Source organism: Trachemys scripta, chromosome 2 (assembly GCF_013100865.1).
Source record: "Trachemys scripta elegans isolate TJP31775 chromosome 2, CAS_Tse_1.0, whole genome shotgun sequence".
NCBI lineage: Eukaryota > Metazoa > Chordata > Testudines > Emydidae > Trachemys > Trachemys scripta.
In genome coordinates, this window is record NC_048299.1 from 56,359,613 (window position 1) to 56,379,338 (window position 19,726).

The 19,726-nt window shown below is 38.2% G+C and overlaps 1 protein-coding gene across 4 annotated transcripts in view; it reads left to right on the top strand.

Moving 5' to 3' along the window:
- The window catches only part of ITGB8 (integrin subunit beta 8), a 70,486-nt gene extending 51,938 nt beyond the window's left edge, over positions 1-18,548 (top strand). Inside the window, exons 10-14 of one of the 4 annotated variants that reach the window (XR_004644445.1) lie at positions 2,917-3,142; positions 5,668-5,771; positions 7,442-7,605; positions 17,480-17,721; positions 17,813-18,548. Coding sequence is in view for 3 of the 4 variants with exons in the window: in XM_034760588.1 (XP_034616479.1) it covers positions 2,917-3,142; positions 5,668-5,771; positions 7,442-7,605; positions 7,709-7,831 (617 nt within the window). In the remaining variant the exon portion in view is untranslated. Of the gene's footprint in view, positions 1-2,916; positions 3,143-5,667; positions 5,772-7,441; positions 7,606-7,708; positions 13,695-17,479 lie in introns of those variants that run through there. The other 3 variants (XM_034760589.1, XM_034760588.1, XM_034760590.1) reach the window with 3 other exon arrangements.
- The last annotated feature ends 1,178 nt before the right edge of the window (positions 18,549-19,726 follow it).

Genomic DNA, 19,726 nt, shown 5'->3' on the forward strand with positions numbered 1-19,726 from the left:
TTTAGAACTCCTCTGACTTCAGTAGAGTTATTCTGGTTTAACGCTACTGTCATTGTTGCAGTACCTGAGTAGGCTGCCCACACTGAGACCCTTTTCCAGTCCCTTGAGAGTGCATCCCTTTCAAGTGTCAGGCATCCACTTCTCTTTGGGATGAGATCTTCCAATCCAGCCACTCTCCAGCTGAGTTTCTGGGTTACTTCCCTGGTTGCCAGCCGTGTTATTTAGCAGGTTCAGTTAGCTTAGCACCTGCAAGATCTTTTTCTCTGGGCGCCTATGACAGCCTACATTTGCAATAAAAACAACGAGGAGTCCTTGTGGCACCTTATTTGGGCATAAACTTTTGTGGCCTAGAACCCACTTCATCAGATGCATAGAGTGGAAAATACAGGAGCAGGTATAAATACATGAAAAGATGTGAGTTGCCTTACCAAGTGTGAGGTCAGTCTAATGAGACAATTCAGTTGACAGCAGGATACCAAGGGAGGAAAATAACTTTTGAAGTGGTAATGAGTGGTCCATTTCAGACAGTTGACAGGAAGGTGTGAGTAACAGTAGGGGGAAATTAGTATTGGGGAAATTAGGTTTAGGTTTTGTAATGACCCAACTACTTCCAGTCTTTATTCATGCCTAATCTGATGGTGTTCAGTTTGCAAATTAATTCCCATTCTACAGTTTCACGTTGGAGTCTGTTTTTGAAGTTTTTTTGTTGAAGAATTGCCACTTTTAGTTTGTTATTGAGTGACCAGGGAGATTAAAGTGTTCTCCTACTGGTTTTTGAATGTTATGATTCCTGATGTCAGATTTGTGTCCCTTTATTTAGTTTATTCAAACCAAAGTATGTTTTATTTTTCCCAACAGGTACACTGTGCTTAGAGAAGTAGATTTAAAATAACTGACCTACACAAAAGTTCCCTTACCTAAGCTTAACATTTCTATCCAATGCTCAGGTTGGTCCGACTTGTTCCCCATCTCTGAGCTGGGAGAACCGCCTGTACTGCTTTCAGCCTTCTTCACTGGAAACCTCACAGCCTGTCAGCTTTTTCCTGACACACCTAGGGCCACCTCTCCCAGCTGACCCCCTCTCTCTTCCCCCCCAAAAAACCTCCTTTTCCAGGGGTACCTTTGAAAGCATTCCTAGTCTTTTGATCTTTTAGGGTCTCTTTTGATCCCAGGCTTAGTCTTGGGAAGAGTAAAACATCCTAACCTGGATGGAGCCAGCCAGGCAAATTCTCCACTAACTGGAGGCCCCATCTGTTATATTAATTCCATGGAAGAAAACCAAGATACCTGAGAGAATGTCTTACCTGTGTCGTTGTTTTACCTTTCCTGTTCAGTTCTGTAACATCTTCTTTACAGCCTCCTTTGATATAGCTGTGTGCATTCAGTTAGACAGCAAAACAAAACAGAACAAGAAAACAGACTTATAATACATTCATAAAAATACATGTTCCCAGTTCATCACAGTAACTCTGAACATAACTTTGCTTAGATGAAGTAGAAATAATAGTGTGTGATCATTTAAATAATTACAGTATTGTAATGCATATGCACAAGGGGAGGGAGTTAAGGTTTACTTTTCACTTTGCCTGATTTTTGAATGCCTAACTTTGCAACTTTACTGTTTTCTTAACATATGCTTTATATATTAGAATATAATAATAAATGTCTATGGTCTTCTTTCCCCCCCCCCAGAAAATGCAAAGTTTAAAAGTATCTTTAGTCACATTTGGTGGGAGGTGGGGGAGGAATAGACACTACTATATGTCAAAAGTGAAACTATACAAGTGTACAACATGGAAAACACATGCCTGAACATATTTTTAGCTGCCTCAGGCTCCCACAGTTTCACATAGAAAACTCTAAAGGAGGTAAGGGCTTTTATATAGCCCTTGACTCCTTTAGAATGTATGCTTAAATTCCCATTGACTGAAGCAGAGCTCATTACATGTTGTTGTTGTTGTTGTTGTTGTTACTGTGGTTCTAAATTAGATACAGACCTCTTTCATTTAGAACACTAGGAGATGGTTGTTATAGTCCTGTCTTTAAAAACAAAAACAAACTACCATTCGTACATCATTTTTTTCAAACCTTTAGAGCTTGGCCAAATCAAACTATTTTTCACTAAAGCACTACAATGAATTTTTCATCCCTAAAGACTATCTCCTTTCTAGATGTGCACTTTTTAATCCTATCTGCTTCAATGTGAGACCTGTTTAGAAAATTTCAGAATAACACTGTATGATGAGAACAGTGTAACTGCTTTTTTTTCAGATTTTCAAAAAAAAAAAAAAAAAAGTTGGGTATATATCATGCTGGGGAAATTTCAGCCTGAAAGGTGAAAATTTCAGTAAGTTATGAGCCAAACAGGTGCTTAGGCTGACTTAGTTTTTCCATTCTAACTCATTCATTTCTGAGAGATCATAGAAAAAGGCATCTGAGACAAAAACACAGAATGCCATTTTGACCTCAAATGGCAATACAACCTAATAAATAATAGGATAGATCTTCCCCTTACCCTGAGCTGCATGGACAGCGACAGTTATGTTTCTCCATGTCAGTATATCGGCCATCTAAGTAAGCTGTCTGCACGGTTTGGAAACGGAGTACTGTAAAGGCCCTTCTCAGTGAGTTATTAAACAGACTGTCTAAATATCTGGCATACCCATGAATCTTTTTAATAAGGGAAAACTAAGGTGACATTTGAAATAGAAACAACTGCCATATATAGTTGCTTATCAATATCTTTTATTCTCCACTTGAATAGGGATTTCACACTTCTAAATTTAACTCTAATCATTTCTGATTCTGAGAAATCTAGAGAATGCTAAGGATTTTGAATATGCTCTAGCCAAGACGCACACTTACTAAGGCAGATGGAGGTTTAACTGAACACTTATATACTCTCTGATGTTGCAGGCAATGGTGAATGTGAAGCTGGTAAATGTAAATGCTTTCGCGGCTGGGAAGGTGATCGCTGTCAGTGTTCACTATTGACAGCAAAACATTGCATGAATTCCAAAGGCCAGATTTGCAGTGGAAGAGGAGCATGTGTATGTGGAAAATGCGAGTGCACTGATCCAAGGAGTTTTGGCCGGTTTTGTGAATATTGCCCTACTTGTAACAATGCCTGTGACGAAAACAGGTATGTTTCTAATACTAGACTTAATTTCCATTTTTAATGTTGTTGTCCTTTCCCAGAATATTCCCATTTAGATGCTGTATACATTAGAATTTTATTCTCAGTGTAACCTTACTTAAACATGAAGCTTTGAGTCTCGACTTGAGGCTTGGACTGCACAATTCATCTGCAGCTGAGGTATTCATGCTGACATGCCCAGATCCACGTGCACTGCACTGAAACTTACTTTTTTTTTTTTTTTACCTGTAGTATCCCATTAATTGTAGTCAAGATGGTTGTTTTATATATTTCTCCATAAATACAGGATTATCATGGCAACATATTTTCCCACTGCGTTATTACTAAACTGGAATAATTTAGAGATGGTCTGAAAGTGGTATCTGCTACACACATCACTAACCCTTTATCAGGAAGGTTAAAGCATAAAAAATAACGTTGCTGCAATGAAAACAAGGCTATTCATAAGTGGTTAAGGGAACACTATTGTTTTGGGAACAGAGTATTAAAGGAGGGTAGTATATTCATTCATTTGGTTCCGAATACATCATCTACAGGGCTTGGGGGAAAAGTGCACCTTTGAGTTTTAAAGATGAATACGTAGGATGAGTAGTTCTGCTCCCATGTGCGAAGAGGTAGAAAGGGATCAATCCTGTTGCCATGCTTACCTTGTAGAGAGACTAGTCGCAACCCTGTCCTTGTGCTCTCTCCCCAAATAAGACAAGGAAGAATGAGCCTGGAGACAAAGGGCTTGTCTACAGTCAAAACATGACAGCAACACAGCTGCACTGATGCATCTGCACCACTGTAGCGCTTCAGCGTAGCCACAATCTACGCTGACGAGAGGGATTCTCCCATTGGTGTAGGTAATCCACCTCCCTGAGAAGCGGTAGCTAGGTCGACAGAATTCTTTTGTCAACCTAGTACTGTCTGTGCAGGGATTTAGGTCAACTAAACTACGCTACTCAGGGGTGTGGAGTTTTCACACCCCTGAGCAACATACTTATGCCAATCTAATTTTCTCGTGTAGATCAGGCCTCAGCCATGTGTCTCCCTCCCCACTAGCCAGCAGAGCTGGGCTAACAAGGGCGAGTAAATTCTCCACTCTTTCAAAGATTGTAGCAAGAACTACATGCTCCTGAAGGCTGCTTCCAAAAGCTCCTGCTGGAATGTTGCATCATTCTGCAGTCCCCATTGTGGGCAATTTAACCCTTCATCTAAAAAAGTAAACAGTAAGAATAGAAAGAATTGATATTCGTCAGTTGAATTCTGAGCTGTTTAGTATACATTCTGTTGGAGGAAAACTCCAGACCATGTCTGAAGAGGTGAATGCTAAGACAGAATGATGTGAAAATACAATATCTGTGTTATAACTGAAAGTCAAAGGGAGTTAGTGCCCATGCCTTTGAACAATCTATCTCAATTTGATTAAAAAGTCAATTGCATTTTTTTGTAACATTAATGATATTTGTTTTCTGTAGTCATTTAAAGTTCAGTTCTACTCTGAAAGTAGTAGTAAAAATGGCACTACCTACTCCCTGTTTGTATTCAGAGTCTGATCTGTTGACATTTAGTCACAACAGTTAGTTGTTTGCTACTTTACTTCTGTAGGCACTGCAGACCCAGCCCTGTGTAGACAAGGTGCTCATGTCTATTCTTCCTAATGTATCATCAAAAGAATTCCATTTGCAAGGCTAAATGTTTCCCTGTATTATTACTGTGCATCTCATGGAATGCCGTGAAAATGTGGTGTAAGGGGGAATAAGTGGACTACAGGATCGTTATTACTATTGATGATGCATGAAAGGAAAGAACCCACCTTTATTTTAGTAGCTCATGTTGAGTTTTTGGATCTGTTAGCTAAAGAAACCACGGGGTAGATTCTGCACCTCCTTAGATGTACAGCATGAAAGGTTTCAGAGTAGCAGCCGTATTAGTCTGTATCCGCAAAAAGAACAGGAGTACTTGTGGCACCTTAGAGACTAACAAATTTATTAGAGCATAAGCTTTCGTGGACTACAGCCCAAGGTGTAGTCCAGGATCAGGGGAGGGTGGCTTTGAGCCAGCATCTGACTATACTTCACTCCTTTTCACCAAATAGTTTTGACAACCACATTGGGCTAAAGTAGAGAGACAAGGTGAGTGAGGTAATATCTTTTATTGGATCTGTTGGTGAAAGAGACAAGCTTTCAAGCTACACAAAGCTCTTCTTCTGGTCACTCTATTAGCTCTAGGTAGCTTGAAAGCTTGTCTTTCACCAACAGAAGTTGGCCCAATAAAAGATATCACCTCGTCTCTCTAATATCCTGGGACCAACTCGGCTACAACAATACTGCAAATAACAATGGGTTAAAATATTGCAAGAGAGAGACAGCATGTCTCAAAGTTAATAAATAAATGCTTCAGTATTTTTCTAGCAGCAAGAGAACATTATTTGAACACAATAATTATTCTGTTGATTTAATCGTTTAAGGAAAATGCAGTGAAGTTATAATGGTGGTTAAGTGCTATATTTATATGTTCATTTTCAGGAATTGCGTTCAGTGCCATTATTCTAACAATGCATCACAAACTACACATGACCAGTGCAAAACCTCATGTGCTTATATGGTGCATTATATTGATCCCGCATCAGGTATGTAAAAACCTAGCTTTGCCTAATCATTTTATTAAAAGTGTGAAAGCCATCAAAATTCATAGTAGAAGATCCACACAACCCACTTGGCATCACTTAAGAATCATTTAATTCTTTAAAATTGAGTGTAAGTTATGTATAGGACTTGGTATAGGCCCTCTGCATTGTGGTGAATTTTTCCCCTCAGTTAACAGTCAGGGCCGGCTCCAGGGTTTTGGCCGCTCCAAGCAGCCCCCAAAAAAAAAAAAAACCCGCGATCGCGGTCTGCGGCGACAATTCGGCGGGAGGTCCTTCGCTCCGAGTTGGAGTGAGGGACCATCCGCCGAATTGTCGCCAAATAGCTGGACGTGCCGCCCTTCTCCGAAGTGGCCGCCCCAAGCACCTGCTTGTCAAGCTGGTGCCAGGAGCCAGCCCTGTTAACAGTTAATACTTAATTGTAAAAAAGCCTCCACTCTTCCCTTCCCTTTTGCCGTCCTCAGCCCTGCAAAATGCAGTACATCTTGACGTGTTATTTTGTAACAAAATTAAATCTGATATCGTCCTGCTTAAATATTCGTATGAATGATGGATTTAAAAATTGGCACTGATGCACAGATATTTCTGTAATAACATTCCTTGCTCTAGTTAGCATTTATATTCTTCAAGAGTAGATTGTGATTGTTTGAAGAAAGTTTGTTTTGCTTCAGGGAAAATGAAAGATAAATAATAACAGGAAATGTGATTGGCAAGCATTGCTAAATCAGATTTCCAAGATCCTTGAGAAGTTGCATCCAATAGTGAATCCTGCGTCAGTAATGTTTAAAGAAAGATTTACAGAAATGTATTATGGTAGCCATATGTTTTACTACTTCTCATATGTTTACATTATTTCACATTACAAGAGCTGAACAAATGAAGTAGAACGCATAGCTCAATGAAACATTTTAATGTGTCTTAAGTATACACAGCTGTAAGGTAATGAGCGTGTGTAAAAGTCTTTCTCTATTAATAAACACATCCAAAGCCCATTCAAGTGACAGGGCCCAAATGGCAAAGAAAATTACATATATGTAATCACTTTTTGTCAGTTAATAGCTTTACGTAGACATTTTGTTTTAAAGAGTCATATAAAAGTGACAGAGATTCTATTTGGGATTTATGAGAAGGATCTGTAGATTTTTAAAACTATTAGAGGCCCAGACTATTGAGAGAAGCGGTGCAGTGCATAGGGCCTGGGACTAGGAGTCAGGAGACCTGGGTTCTATTCCTGACTGTGCTACTTACCAGCAGGGAAAGTGACAAGCCTGAGTTTTACCTTCCACACTTTGTCTGTCTTGTCTGGGGCAGAGACTGTCTGGTACTGTGTTGTGTGCCTAACACAATGGAGTCCTGACCTCTAGGTGCTACTGTAACATTAAACAATAAAAAAGTTGTGACCTTGTATCTGGATCTTCCTAATTGGAATTTTTTTCCTGATAAAGCTATTTTAAAAATAGTTTGCATATGGCAATGCGAATAATTATTCCTTCTTCATTAAATACTTTCACACATACAATCGTTTGGGGTTATTTTAGGAATTTGGTTTAGTGAAGCTATGCTAAATTAATGTGCACTGTTAAATTCAAACTTGGTTTAATGGGTGCCCCATATCAATATTTTAGCTTTACACTCTTGTTTTCCTTTTATTGCAGAATGTTTCTCTGACCCAAACTACTTTAGAATCTTTTTTATAATCTTTATAGTTACATTTCTGATTGGGTTGCTTACTGTACTTATCATCAGGCAGATAATTCTACAGTGGAATAGCAATAAAGTTAAATCTTCCTCAGATTACAGAGCATCTGCAACAAAGAAGGTAATTGATTTCAGAGAAAATCATATTCAGTCCTTTTTTTTTTTTTTTTTGCTTGCATATAAGTGTTAGCTATTTGTTGCTAAACTGTATCTTCTCCTTCAAGGATAAGATGTTTTTGCCTACTGTTTGTTCAAGAACAGTAACATACAGACGTGACAAACCAGAAGAAATAAATATCGACATCAGCAAGTTACGATTAAATGAAACTTTCAAGTGCGAGTTCTGAAGACTGTTTTCTGCAAATCTCTATTTCCATCATTTTCTAATTTTAAAAAGCTATCTTATTTTTACTGTGTAAGAGTCTTGACTGATGCTATTTGTTTTTGTGGCATGCATTTTTTGAATACTGTAACAAACCAACATGTAAGCATAGTCACATAATGTGACTACGTTTGAAGTTATGGCTGCTGTATTTTATGAAAGAGAAATGTGCATTACTACTGTTCAAGACCATTAGTGTTGGTGTAGCACTTTAAGGTAAAATAATTTATTTAGTTATGGCATAGAATGTAGATATGAACAGGGGGGACAAAGCACTGATCTCACTTTACATGTAGCTAGTATTGATGTGCGCTGTGGGAATGGGCAAAACTGTGATTAAAATATTAACATTCCTATACATTATGGCAATAGATGGGGCTATTGGAGTTCTTGTACATGTAGAAATGATACTTCTTAAAACATTTATGGTTTTCCTTTCGAAGTTCCACTTGTCTGCTTTGACATCAGTTTATCTTCTTATAGTTACTTATCAAAAATAACTGGATTAATGAGTGCTTAGTTACTACTGGTATTTTTAAATATCTACAGATTATAATGTCACTTAAACAGGATTTATTCTTCATATGTGATAAAGTGTATACATTTTAGTATTCCCTTTGTTCCAAAATAGAGACTTTTATATATATTTTAAGATATGTGAAAACTGAGTCAGTATAAAAAGGGGAAAGGGGGGGAGAGTTATTCTAGTGTGGTTTTGTTTTTTGTTTTAGCTGACTGGAATACGCTACATAATAATTAAACACACTGGCTAAATTCAGCTCTGGGGTTGGCAAGAGGAGCTGCACTGAAGTCAGTTGAATTACAACAGGGCTGTATTTGGTCTGCTAGCTACAGTCCAGTGTTTTGCCGAATAAGGGCTCTCTTCTTGTTAAATATCTGATATGCCTAATTTTTCCACATCTGCTACTTTTTAGCTGAGAGAATCAGTTTGCATGAATCCTTTATTTAACCACCTAAATTGCGGGGATATGTATCCAGTAGGATGTGAAGGTGTCAACTTCAGAAGAAGAAAAAGAATACAGAAAAAAAGGAGAGGAATTTTCCCATGAGAACTAGTTGAATTGACCAATGTAGATTCAAATTCTGCCTTCAGAAGTTGGCAAGATCCTTCCTAGATTCAATGGGACCAATATGGATGCGTCTGAGGGAAGAATTTGTGCCACAGAATAAATTGTGCAAAGATACTCCGCTTCTCCATAAAACAAACTCTGCAACAATGGAGGCTGTCGTATTGTTGCTATATGCCATATAAAGTGCACAGCTAGTAGTCAGACTGACTTTTTTACATTGTCATAAAGTTAGGAAGTCCTGGTAACCCTCTTTGAAATATGCACTAAAATTTAGTTGGCAAAAAATTCTCTGACATGACATATGTTATCAGTGCTAAATACTGATACTCAATACTAATCTGTGCCTTTTGCAGAGAGTATTTGTTTCACTGAAACAAGGGGGAAATGTCTTTATTTAAAAAAAAGGCAGAATAGACATGGTTGAGATACTTATAAGAAATGAGAAAAATGAATTCTCACAGTTCTGCATTCCTTCTGTACAAGTAAGTCCCACTGAAATCTGGGAATGATGTGCATGTGAAAGGAATGCAGGATTTGGAATAGATAATCAGCTTTATGGGTTGTGTTTCACAGACAGCATTCCCTAATACACTGATCAAATGGAGGTTTGAAAAAAAAATCCTACAAAGACAATGGCTCAAAATTTCCATTGTCATTGTTCTAACAGCTCTAGATATCAATGGTAGTCACTACATACTTCCCCCTAATAAGCCACCTTTTAAACTCCTCTATTAAGTATTTCTATGTCACACATCACAGTAGTATTTGAACTTCAGTTCAGACAACTTAAAAACAACTCGCTAGAAATTGGAATACATTACACTGATTTTATCTGTGTTCATGATAACCTTCATTTTTATTTGTTAATTATTGATTATTGAAAAGTATACTACAGTGAATCAGTTCAACTTTATACTGTATTTAACTTGAATTATTTTTCTTTATACTGCACAGTGTGGGACTCAGTCCTTCTCCCATGGAAGTTAATGGGATGATTACCATTGACTTTACTGGGAACAGAATAAAGGCCCATGTGAAATAAGCATACTTAATATTGTTCTGGCCACAACTTGTTAAAGAGAGGAGGAAACAGGGTACTGTCTGGATATCAGTAACTGTTTATTTAATTGAAAGATTCCATGTGCTTCACAAAAGATATGAACCTATTCTTTAAATAATGGAATATGATTTTTAACCTAATTCTCTTGGAATGAAATACAATAGCCCTTAAGACAACATATAGTTAAGTGATATAATTGGTAAAAATAACTTATAACTGTTTAAAATAACTTCTCTTCATTGTTCACAAGTGTCAAATTCTTGAACAGAAATGGAGTTGGGGACTTAATATACAGGAGAGAAAGGGGTCTTTATGGTAACATCTCCCCCCTACCTCCAAAATACGTCCTATCGCTGTTTCTCTCCTTCTGTTGCACTTTGTTGGAACTCCAGCTCTACTCAAATGGGGGCATGGCCAGCATGTTGCCATCAGAGCAGCTGCTCAATGCATTATATTCCACTCGGGTCAGTGGAACTTTGCAACATAAATTTAATTGTAAGCTGCTGCTGTCCTGAGTAGTTGTAACTCCCCCTTCCACTGCGTTAATGTACCATGGAGGAGGTTACGAGCGGGCTACTGACAAAGAATTAGCTGCTAGCAATGCAGAAGGCCAAGAGCTAATCTTTAGAGGTCAGACAGAACAAGAGCCTCAAGATGGTGTCTGATTCTCATTGATGGCTGCCATGCATGAGAAACTGTGGCCTTGCCTGCTAGCTGTTCCCTTTGGCCACTGGCTCTGCTTTTCAGAAGGGATGGTGCAGAGGAGGAATGACCCAACAAAAGCCTCACAATGGTGGGGATCTGTGCTCCCATTTGCACATAACCTTAAATGAGAAAGCACTTAGTCCATAATTCACAAGAAATTTGATCAGCACTTACGGTACTGTGGCTGTGCTTTGTGTAGCAGTTAGTGTGTGAGCTACTGTAAACAAGTTTGTGCTACATAGTTCATATCACGATTTCTTCTCTCTATATTGTGCCTCTAACGTGTTCCCTCCAAACCAAAAATATAACATTTGGCCTCAACAAAAGTCACTACAGGCTTATGGAAGAAAGTTAAGCCCACTGAAAAATGAAACATTTCAAATAATTTGACAGTAGGCCAGCTCCAAAATATGGAACACTTCATTAAAGAAATACACACAGGTACTATATTTGTATTGTTAACTGGTCATTTGGGGATCTTTTTATTTTATTTGTTTTACTTTATGCTCCATAAGCGCAATATTTACATGAGCATCTGCAGAAAAATTGTTGTTCCTTGTTTAAACATCTCTATGAATGGTTTCATTATTCTAGTTCTTAAACTAGATACTTGAGCGTAGAGAGGGCTGAAATCTATTCATCTCTAACTACTTGTTCGTGTATATTTTAGAAAGGACAGATGCTTATGCAGTAAATATGTGCACATTACTTCTGATTTAAAAAAAAAAAACACTCATAGAATTACAGTGACTCAGTGTCAATTACTTCCAACCTCTATGAATACATTTATTATAGTGTCACAAATGAGTATGGGGAAATGGTTTGTTCATTCAGAAAATGCACGTGATGTATGTGGAATTTTCATTGTGACAGATTGAAATACTCCCATATATTCACAAGCGGTGTTTAAAGTGGACCTTCAAAAGAAATCACATTTGTCTAGACATACTTTACATGTTATCAGTTATTTGAATTGTATTAATTTTTTTCAGTGAGAGGCTCGAAAATCTCCTATGTAAAGTATGGTTTTGTATTAGAAGAAATAATTTGCTGTAGGTGGTAAAATATTCTGATACCCTTGCTTTCTCAAGTCACACAGGGGAATTAGTTCTTTTTTTCCATACATGGGTGTGATTGTGACTGTGTTGTTAACTACGACAGTGAACCTGTGAAACTTACTTTTAGGCAACACCTACTCTTCCAACTAGCCATGTTGGGTTTTATGATGCCCTTTAAGGCACAGCTCGGGGTTGAGGGATGTGCAGAAATCTACTGCCTTAGGAGGGGCTTGACGAGGCACAATGTCTAAAGCAGGCAGAATGCATCCAAGAGCTCTGGGGAGCGAGGTTTGAGTGCACTCCTTAAAGAGAGTACAGTATCCATCTTCTGCGCCCAACCTGTTCTGCTAGCCAGTGCAGGAAACCATGGCCCTTCCCAGATGCTTTGAAGAGATTAGACTGGCAGAGGCACTCACAAGGTATTCCTTGTGCATAGGAGAGTGTAAGGGCCATTTTGTGTCCAGCCCCTGCAAAGATGAGGAGGCTGTTTGCACCCTCTGTACCTAACCCTGTTCCCTGATGTAAACACAAAGGGCAATGTTGGCAACTGACTAAGAGGGACTACTTGATGTAGGGTTGTAGAACTGGACCCTATGAGCCTCAATTGAAGCCCATTGAAGTCAGTGGGAATTTTTTCATTGACGTCAGTGGGCTTTGGAGCAGGCCCTAAGTAAGCAGTACAATTCACAGTTAGAAAAATGCACTTCTGAAAGATACATCCGCTTTGATTTTTAGTTGGAAATGCCAAGGTGTGGAGCAAGAAATGTTATTGATTCACTGCACTATATTTATCAAACCGTCCAATCAAATTAGAAATGAAATGTATCCGTAGCATTTATGCCATGCATTTGAAATCTAAAAATAAGATTTACATGGTAAACAATAATGAAGCAGTAGTTAGGAAGAATGTTACTGTTTTTAGCTATTGCTCTATACCCAGAACTCTGATAGAAGTCAAGGGAAATTTGAGTGTACTGTACACTGATGTCAGCAATAGGTTAAAATTACCTAGCAGGAATAATTTGTATATAATGGGACAAATCAGTGCAGTTGCACAGAGTGCAAGCTAGCTTAGAATTAGAGCCCAGTATATTTTAATGTTCTTCAAGATGATTCTTTCTGAAAATAAATGTCCAGGAAGTTCTTTTGCTTTAGAAATTCCTCTTCAGCTACCATTTCCTCTTTGTTTTATTTTTCTGTTGCACACTCTTGAAACAAGGTACGTAGTTAGGAAAAAATGAGTAAAATGTCTGGCATATGTTGATGTGAGTTGAAATCCTGTCCTCTTTCAAGCCAATGGGAGTTTTCATTGTGGCCACAGCTTCACCCCAGCCACCTTCCTTTTTTTCCTGTTTGCAAACACATTCGTGTTAGACACATTCACTGTGCTGAGATCTATTTCACACTTACTACTGTTTTCAAAAAATAAAACTACTTTAAAGTGTCTCCTTTAGCAAAGTAGTGAGAAAATGACTAATATAATGTGGGGATTATCTTCATGTTTAATGTGCTATCTTTTGTTTAAAAAAAGTATGTGGATATATAATGATTCTTTAGATTTAAAAAGTTTGATACATAGAACATTTTAGAAAGGGAAGCAGGTTTTTAATATATTTGTAACTCTTATTGTTCATTTCCAGCTTGAAATGACATTTTTAAAATGAATCACTACTTAAATTTGTCTGAAAATGTTCTGACTATTATCTTTAAAATAATATACTTTTGTAGCTGGTTATTCATTTCAGTTGACTACTAACTTCTATTTTGATTATATTTATTAATGAATTGACACTGTAGTGTACTGTGAGATGTTTATTTTTCTATCAGAGCTGTAACAGCTATGACATAGCATTAAGTTAATGCAACGTTATTGTACTTGCTCTCTAAAAAAATAAAAAAGCAGTATTTCATCCCTGTGGAGTGTCATGTTTTGTAATACGCTTGTATTTTATCATTGACGCTTTAAAAAAATGTTTGTTATCCTCACTATCACACTTCCTCTAGGAATATAAAGGTAGTTCATTAGTCTGTAGGACTATGTTAAGGAAAGAGGAGTTTGCTTAAAACTGATCTATGATGGAATAGGACCGTATAAGTAGCGCTGGACCAAAATCTCAAGAAGCATGATTATTAGGTTTAGGTAAACATATGAAAGCATATGATGGTCCAGAACTCTGTCTGACAGTGTAACTAGGAATTTATCAGCAAACATATGGGCAGCATTGAGTATGTCGGAATAGTATCTGACTCCCCTTTGGGCATGTCTACGCTGCATCTGGAAGTGAGCCTTCCTGACTTGTGCTAGTAGCGCTCCTGCTAGTGCTCTAAAAATAACTTTGTAGACAGTGCTTTGAGGTTGCAGAGCCTCAGCTCCAGCCTGAGCTGCGAGGTCTACACGTGTATTTTTAGAGCACTAGCATGAGACCCACTGGCACAAGTCTGTGGACCTGGGCTGGGAAGCTCACTAGCAGATGCAGTGTAGACATGCCCTTCGAAACATTGCTGAGACACTACTCAGTAAACTGTCTCTGAACCTCAGAGGAGTGTAACATAGCATAGCTGAGCACATGAAGGCATGATTTGAATATTAATACGTGGCTAAAAATATTCCTCCTCCCTCTCTCTACACATTGTTCCTACTCTGGGTAAGAATTGGCTTGTTGGGGTTGGCTTGGAATAGAGTTGTACTTTTGAGCATACATCTGTACCCTCATAGGACACAGTTATGCTGCTTTTCTAACACTGGCCAAAATGGTGTCTGTAAATTGTGAAAGGGACATGCACTTCGTTCTTGTGTTGATTCTGGTCATAATAGTTTCCCTACAAAATTCTAGGCCAAACCGTTGACATGAAAAGGACGTCTATGCTTTAAGAACATACCTTATCACCTACAGAGACCGACAGGGGGCCAAGAAAATCTAAATGAGCAGAGCTGTTTTCAAAACTTACGTATGATGTGACCACCAAAATTACCCTTTTTAGCTCTGTTTTGTTTCACATAATCACTTCCTACCCCTTAGTCATTCTTTCACCATGACCATAAATTGCTAATTCTGGCAAGAACTGTTTTTGTTTAATTGAAAATAGCACAACAGTGCTGGGACAAGAATTAGCATTCAAGTAAGGGCTGCTGTGTTCATGACAATCTGTATGTCACTTACATGAGCCCTTGGACTCAGCAACGCAAGAGAGAAACCTTGGTAATGACATAGGGCAACATAAGAAGAGAATGTTCTAAATGTTAAGAAAAGGAAAAATGTATCATTTTACCTCTTTTTTTTTTTCTTTCAAAAGTTAGAACGATGACCACAATTTTCATAATTTCAGTGGAAGAGGACAAAGTTGAGGAACTGTTAGAGGCAAAGTATGAGCTATAGCAAATAAACGTATGCCCCTACAAAGCCCTCTCCCCATTAACGACAGTGGTCCTGGTACCAAACTATGTGGTGCATCTCCCAGTACCATCATTCCCCGTTGTGGAATGATGGTAAATGAGCTTTATGAAGCCTTTCTCTTTTTCCACATAGGATGTGAAATGCAGCTATTAAATTGGACTATTATGCAGTTATTTGTCCAGATAGTGATAGTTTTTGGCACCATTGTAGCATATAATATCTTATAATTATTCACGTCATTCACCTCATTGCATAGTCAGTGACCCTAATGGGGATTAAGGTGGTTTGGCTCCAATCTAATGCTACTCATACTGTTTTGCAGATCCCTTTGACAAGAAAAAAGCTTGTAGTTCAAGCTCTCAGAAGAGGAGGGAAACCTACCTTACAGCCTCTAGAGCCTAGGGATGAAAGAGGCCCTAACTTCAACTACTTATTTGACAACAGTGATGTAGGCGTACTCCCCTATTGTGTAATTTCAGTCTCTGCAGGATTCCCGTTGTGCTTCGGGCAAGATTTCACCCAACATACCTAAAGAAGTGTAAGAGTCGTCTGTGTCTGTGTGAGTGAGAGAGAGAGCTGACCAAAAAGATCTGTGTTAAAAAGCACAATGATGGTTTGAGTAAAGATCTGGAGTACGTGGTGGCACTATAGCAACCGGAAAAGGATCAATGGGATGGGGGAGAGAGGAGAAGAAGTTGTTATTGAACTGAGCATTACTAGCAGAAGAGCGGATTTTGAAGGGTGTTGGAGGTTTTTTTTTTTTTGTTAATCTACAATAAAGAAAAGAACCTTGGAAATATGTGCTTGCAACCCTGGGTTTATAACAAAACATTTAAAATGTACGAAATAAATAAAACTTTAATTGTACAGAAAACTTGCCTGGCCTGAAACTGTCTGAGAGGGCGATATCTCTTGTGTTCTAAGCATGAGCAAATAGCTTGTGGTACTGAAGCTGCTAGCTCCCGTTGATGCTGTTGGGAGAGTGCGTGTGTGCGCACGTCCAAATAACTGACCCCTAAATGTTTAGCTAACCGAGTAAATAAGATCTGTTCCCCATGATGGGGAGTAATGGGTGCACAGCACTCACCAACCTCTAATACCTGGACCCAGGGCCTACCAAGGCTGCATGGCGAGAGTGTGTCATGCTTCGCGTCAGCTCCTGTGCTTTCCACTCAGCCCAGATCACCATCTGACCTTTAATCATTTTCTTGCCTTCAAACCAAACAATGCCCCAACATATGAATGTTGTTGTTCTGTAATGACATTAGTGAATGTAAATAGAGATGCAATAAAACTATTACCAGCAAAACAAATCATTCAGGTATCAGTTACTGAAGGGAAGCTCTCCAATATATTTTTAAATTCAGTCAAATTTTAATTAGCAAACAGAAACCAACACATGTGGCCAGATTCATTACTGTTGTAAAAGAGTGTGCAGCTCTGATGATGGAAATCAATTGAACTGCACTTGAAACAGGTCTGAATTTGGCTGATGGAGAACGTGATTTCCACCACTGAGGACTCCTCACTGCAGATATCTCACCCATTGACCCAAAGGGCCTTCTCAGCAATGTTGGTAATTATTTTTTTTTATTTTTTATTTTTTTGGTGAGAAGGAAGTCTATTGTGCAGGGCACAGTGACTCTCAAATGGGTCAACTTGACCTGCTCTGCAGCCACAGCCTTCTGGGTCTCTTGCAGCATGGAAAAGACACAGTTGTTTCTTTTGGGATTATCCAGCCTAAAATAAATGGGGATTCTCAAGATAAGTGATAGTCTGTGGGTCCCATTGTTTCATGGCCTCTGCAATGGATATGCCACACAATGTGCACAGTACCCATCAAATACCTTAGTTGTGGATGAGCATAAACATGCGTTTGTGTAACTATGAAATTTCTCTGTGTATCTGTGCACATGGGAATACATGGAGTTTACTCACTCACATGTATATTTTCCATGGCTCAGTTATTGTAAAGGACTTTGAAAGTGAGACCTTGTATATGACAAACAATTAGGAGGTCAATGTTTTCTCTTTCTTCTTCAAGAATAGATATGAAGGAGAATGCTTATGCAGACTGTTCTGCAAACCAGTAAAAAGTTGAATTTCCTATTAAGAAAATAGGAATTTCCTATTAAGAAAATACATTGTTGTATGAAAGAAGGAAAAAGGACCAGCTACTGTGTTACATATTATCAAAAATAAAAATTAGTTGGATCAAATTCCAGCCAAAGAACCAGGCCCTTTTGGTTTCCATGATTTTATATTAGCCTTGACTTAAGTTTTTCTTCTCTGTTTTGTTTCAAGTGTCTCCAAAGCTCCAATGGAGAAAATTCTTATCAAGTGGTTGAAGAATGAAATTAGGACTTGAGAATTCTGGCTTGCTCACTGACTGTTCTCTGTGTGATTGGGCAATCACTTAATAAGGCCAGATTTAATTGCTGACCACCCAAAATACCAGTTGAAGTCAGTCAGAACTATCAGTGCTTTAGCACCTGAAATCTTGCCTCTGAAAATGGGTATAATGTAATTATATCTGATTTACAAAAGTGATGGCATCAATTAATATTTGTAAAACCTTTTGAGATCCTCTAATAATGTAAAAAGTAAAATTCTTACATATTTATTTTTATTTTGCAGACCAAAAAATGAAAAACTTCATTTGTTGCCTAATTTGATGTTCCTGATTGGATTGGGAAGCATTCATTTGTGCTTCCCCACCCACACGGTTCTTTCATTTTAGATTTATCTCTATTTGTCTCACTGAAAACGGAGAGGTTGGAATAGAACTACTTGAAACTGTAATGCAATGTGCAGTTTAGTAGTTCAGGTTTTTTCCTAAAAGGATCCTGCTTTCCTTGTTAGTTACTTTTTGTTAACTATATTAATAAGAAATAAATATAGTCCTATTTTCTTGAAAAATAAAAATTCATCAAATGGGCAATTCTTCCAGCAACACTGTAGAAATCTTCATGGGGCAAAGTGTGTTACTAAATTTAATTAATCTCATATGAGCAATTCGATGCTGAATAGTAGTGACCTAGTTCACATGGAATTTAAGTACCTTAACTTGCCAAATTCTTTCTGCTTATTTGATCAGTACCTGGTTACTATGTCTCTTAGCATTATGCGTGTGTTTGCCAGCAAATTGAAGCCTGCAGTGGCCTTTGAGATAAAGGAATTGTTATTCTTTTGCAAACTTAGGCAGTGTTATAATTTTGTTATGACTACAGTGCCTGGATTACTGCAGTTATATCCAATGTAAAATCACAAGTGACACTCATAACTAGGTATCCCTGAAACATCCAGAATAAACTCTAAGTGGATCAGAAATCTCAGTAAACCCAATGACTGTGGTACAAAGTAAAACTATTAAATAAAGTGTTGTTTTTCTAAAATTAAATCACTGTGAAATGTCTTTTTAGCTGATTATAATATCCTTTAAAATATGCAGATTAATATAGACCAATATAATATTTCACCTTCCTATAGCACCTTTCATCATACAGGATCCCAAAGCACTTCACTCTTCATAGAACAGTAGGGTCCAAAACACTGTAGCTTATATTAGTGATTCTGTACCAAGAAATGGATAGGCAAGAAAAAGAAAAAAAAACAGAGTGCTGCTGGTGCTCACGTGAAGGGCAAATCTCATCCCCATGCAAGAAGGCCCTTAGAAGATTCTCTGGAGTCCAAACCACTGAAGCTTCATAAAGGAATTAACTTGGGGCTAAAGTGTGGAGGCCCTTGCAAGGTGGGGCAATACCATCCTAAATACAAATCTTAATCAATATAGTTCCACTTTTGTTTTACTTTGAGCATGAAAACAATGGGAAGGGGCAGCTGAGGACTTGCATTTACGAAAGTCTGCTTAAAGGACCAAATCCTGTCCATTTGAAGAAATAAGTAAATTCCACACAATGACATCTAAAACAGGAGACCATATTCTGCTGATAGGCATCCCTCTAACTTCAATGGGAATTGCACGTGCATAGCTGAAGCCATGGTTTGGCCCATAGTGTTCTCCTAAAAGCTAACCAGCCCTTTATCTTGCATGTTTTTCTCTTAACATACATCATTTTGCCTCCCAGAGGTGCCAGTGTTGTTTCATCTGGTGAAAATACAGTGATATAATCAGCCTTACTGGGAATATCTTTGAAGTATAATTATTATAATTATTATTTTCTGCAGAAATACCTAGGTCCCAATGGATAATCTGAAATACAACTCCACAGGCTCATCTCCAGCCAAAAACATTACACATCAAAATAAGACCAAATGTTATTTGCTCCAATTCCAGCCATCAGTAGCCAGCCGTGCGAGTAGTTCACCCTTCTTATAAATAAGGTCTTGCCTGCACTGGAGATCTGTCCTTATTTCAGCCACCAGTGGCCAGCCACCTATATAGTTGGTCAGTTTCAGCAAGGGTAAGTGCCACTGGTGCAAATAGTGGCTTTGCTTGTCTCCATTGTAGAGGGTTTACACCAATTCACTTTTATTTGTGGCTGGCCACTAGTGGCTGAAATCAGGACAGATCTCCAGTGTAGACAAGGC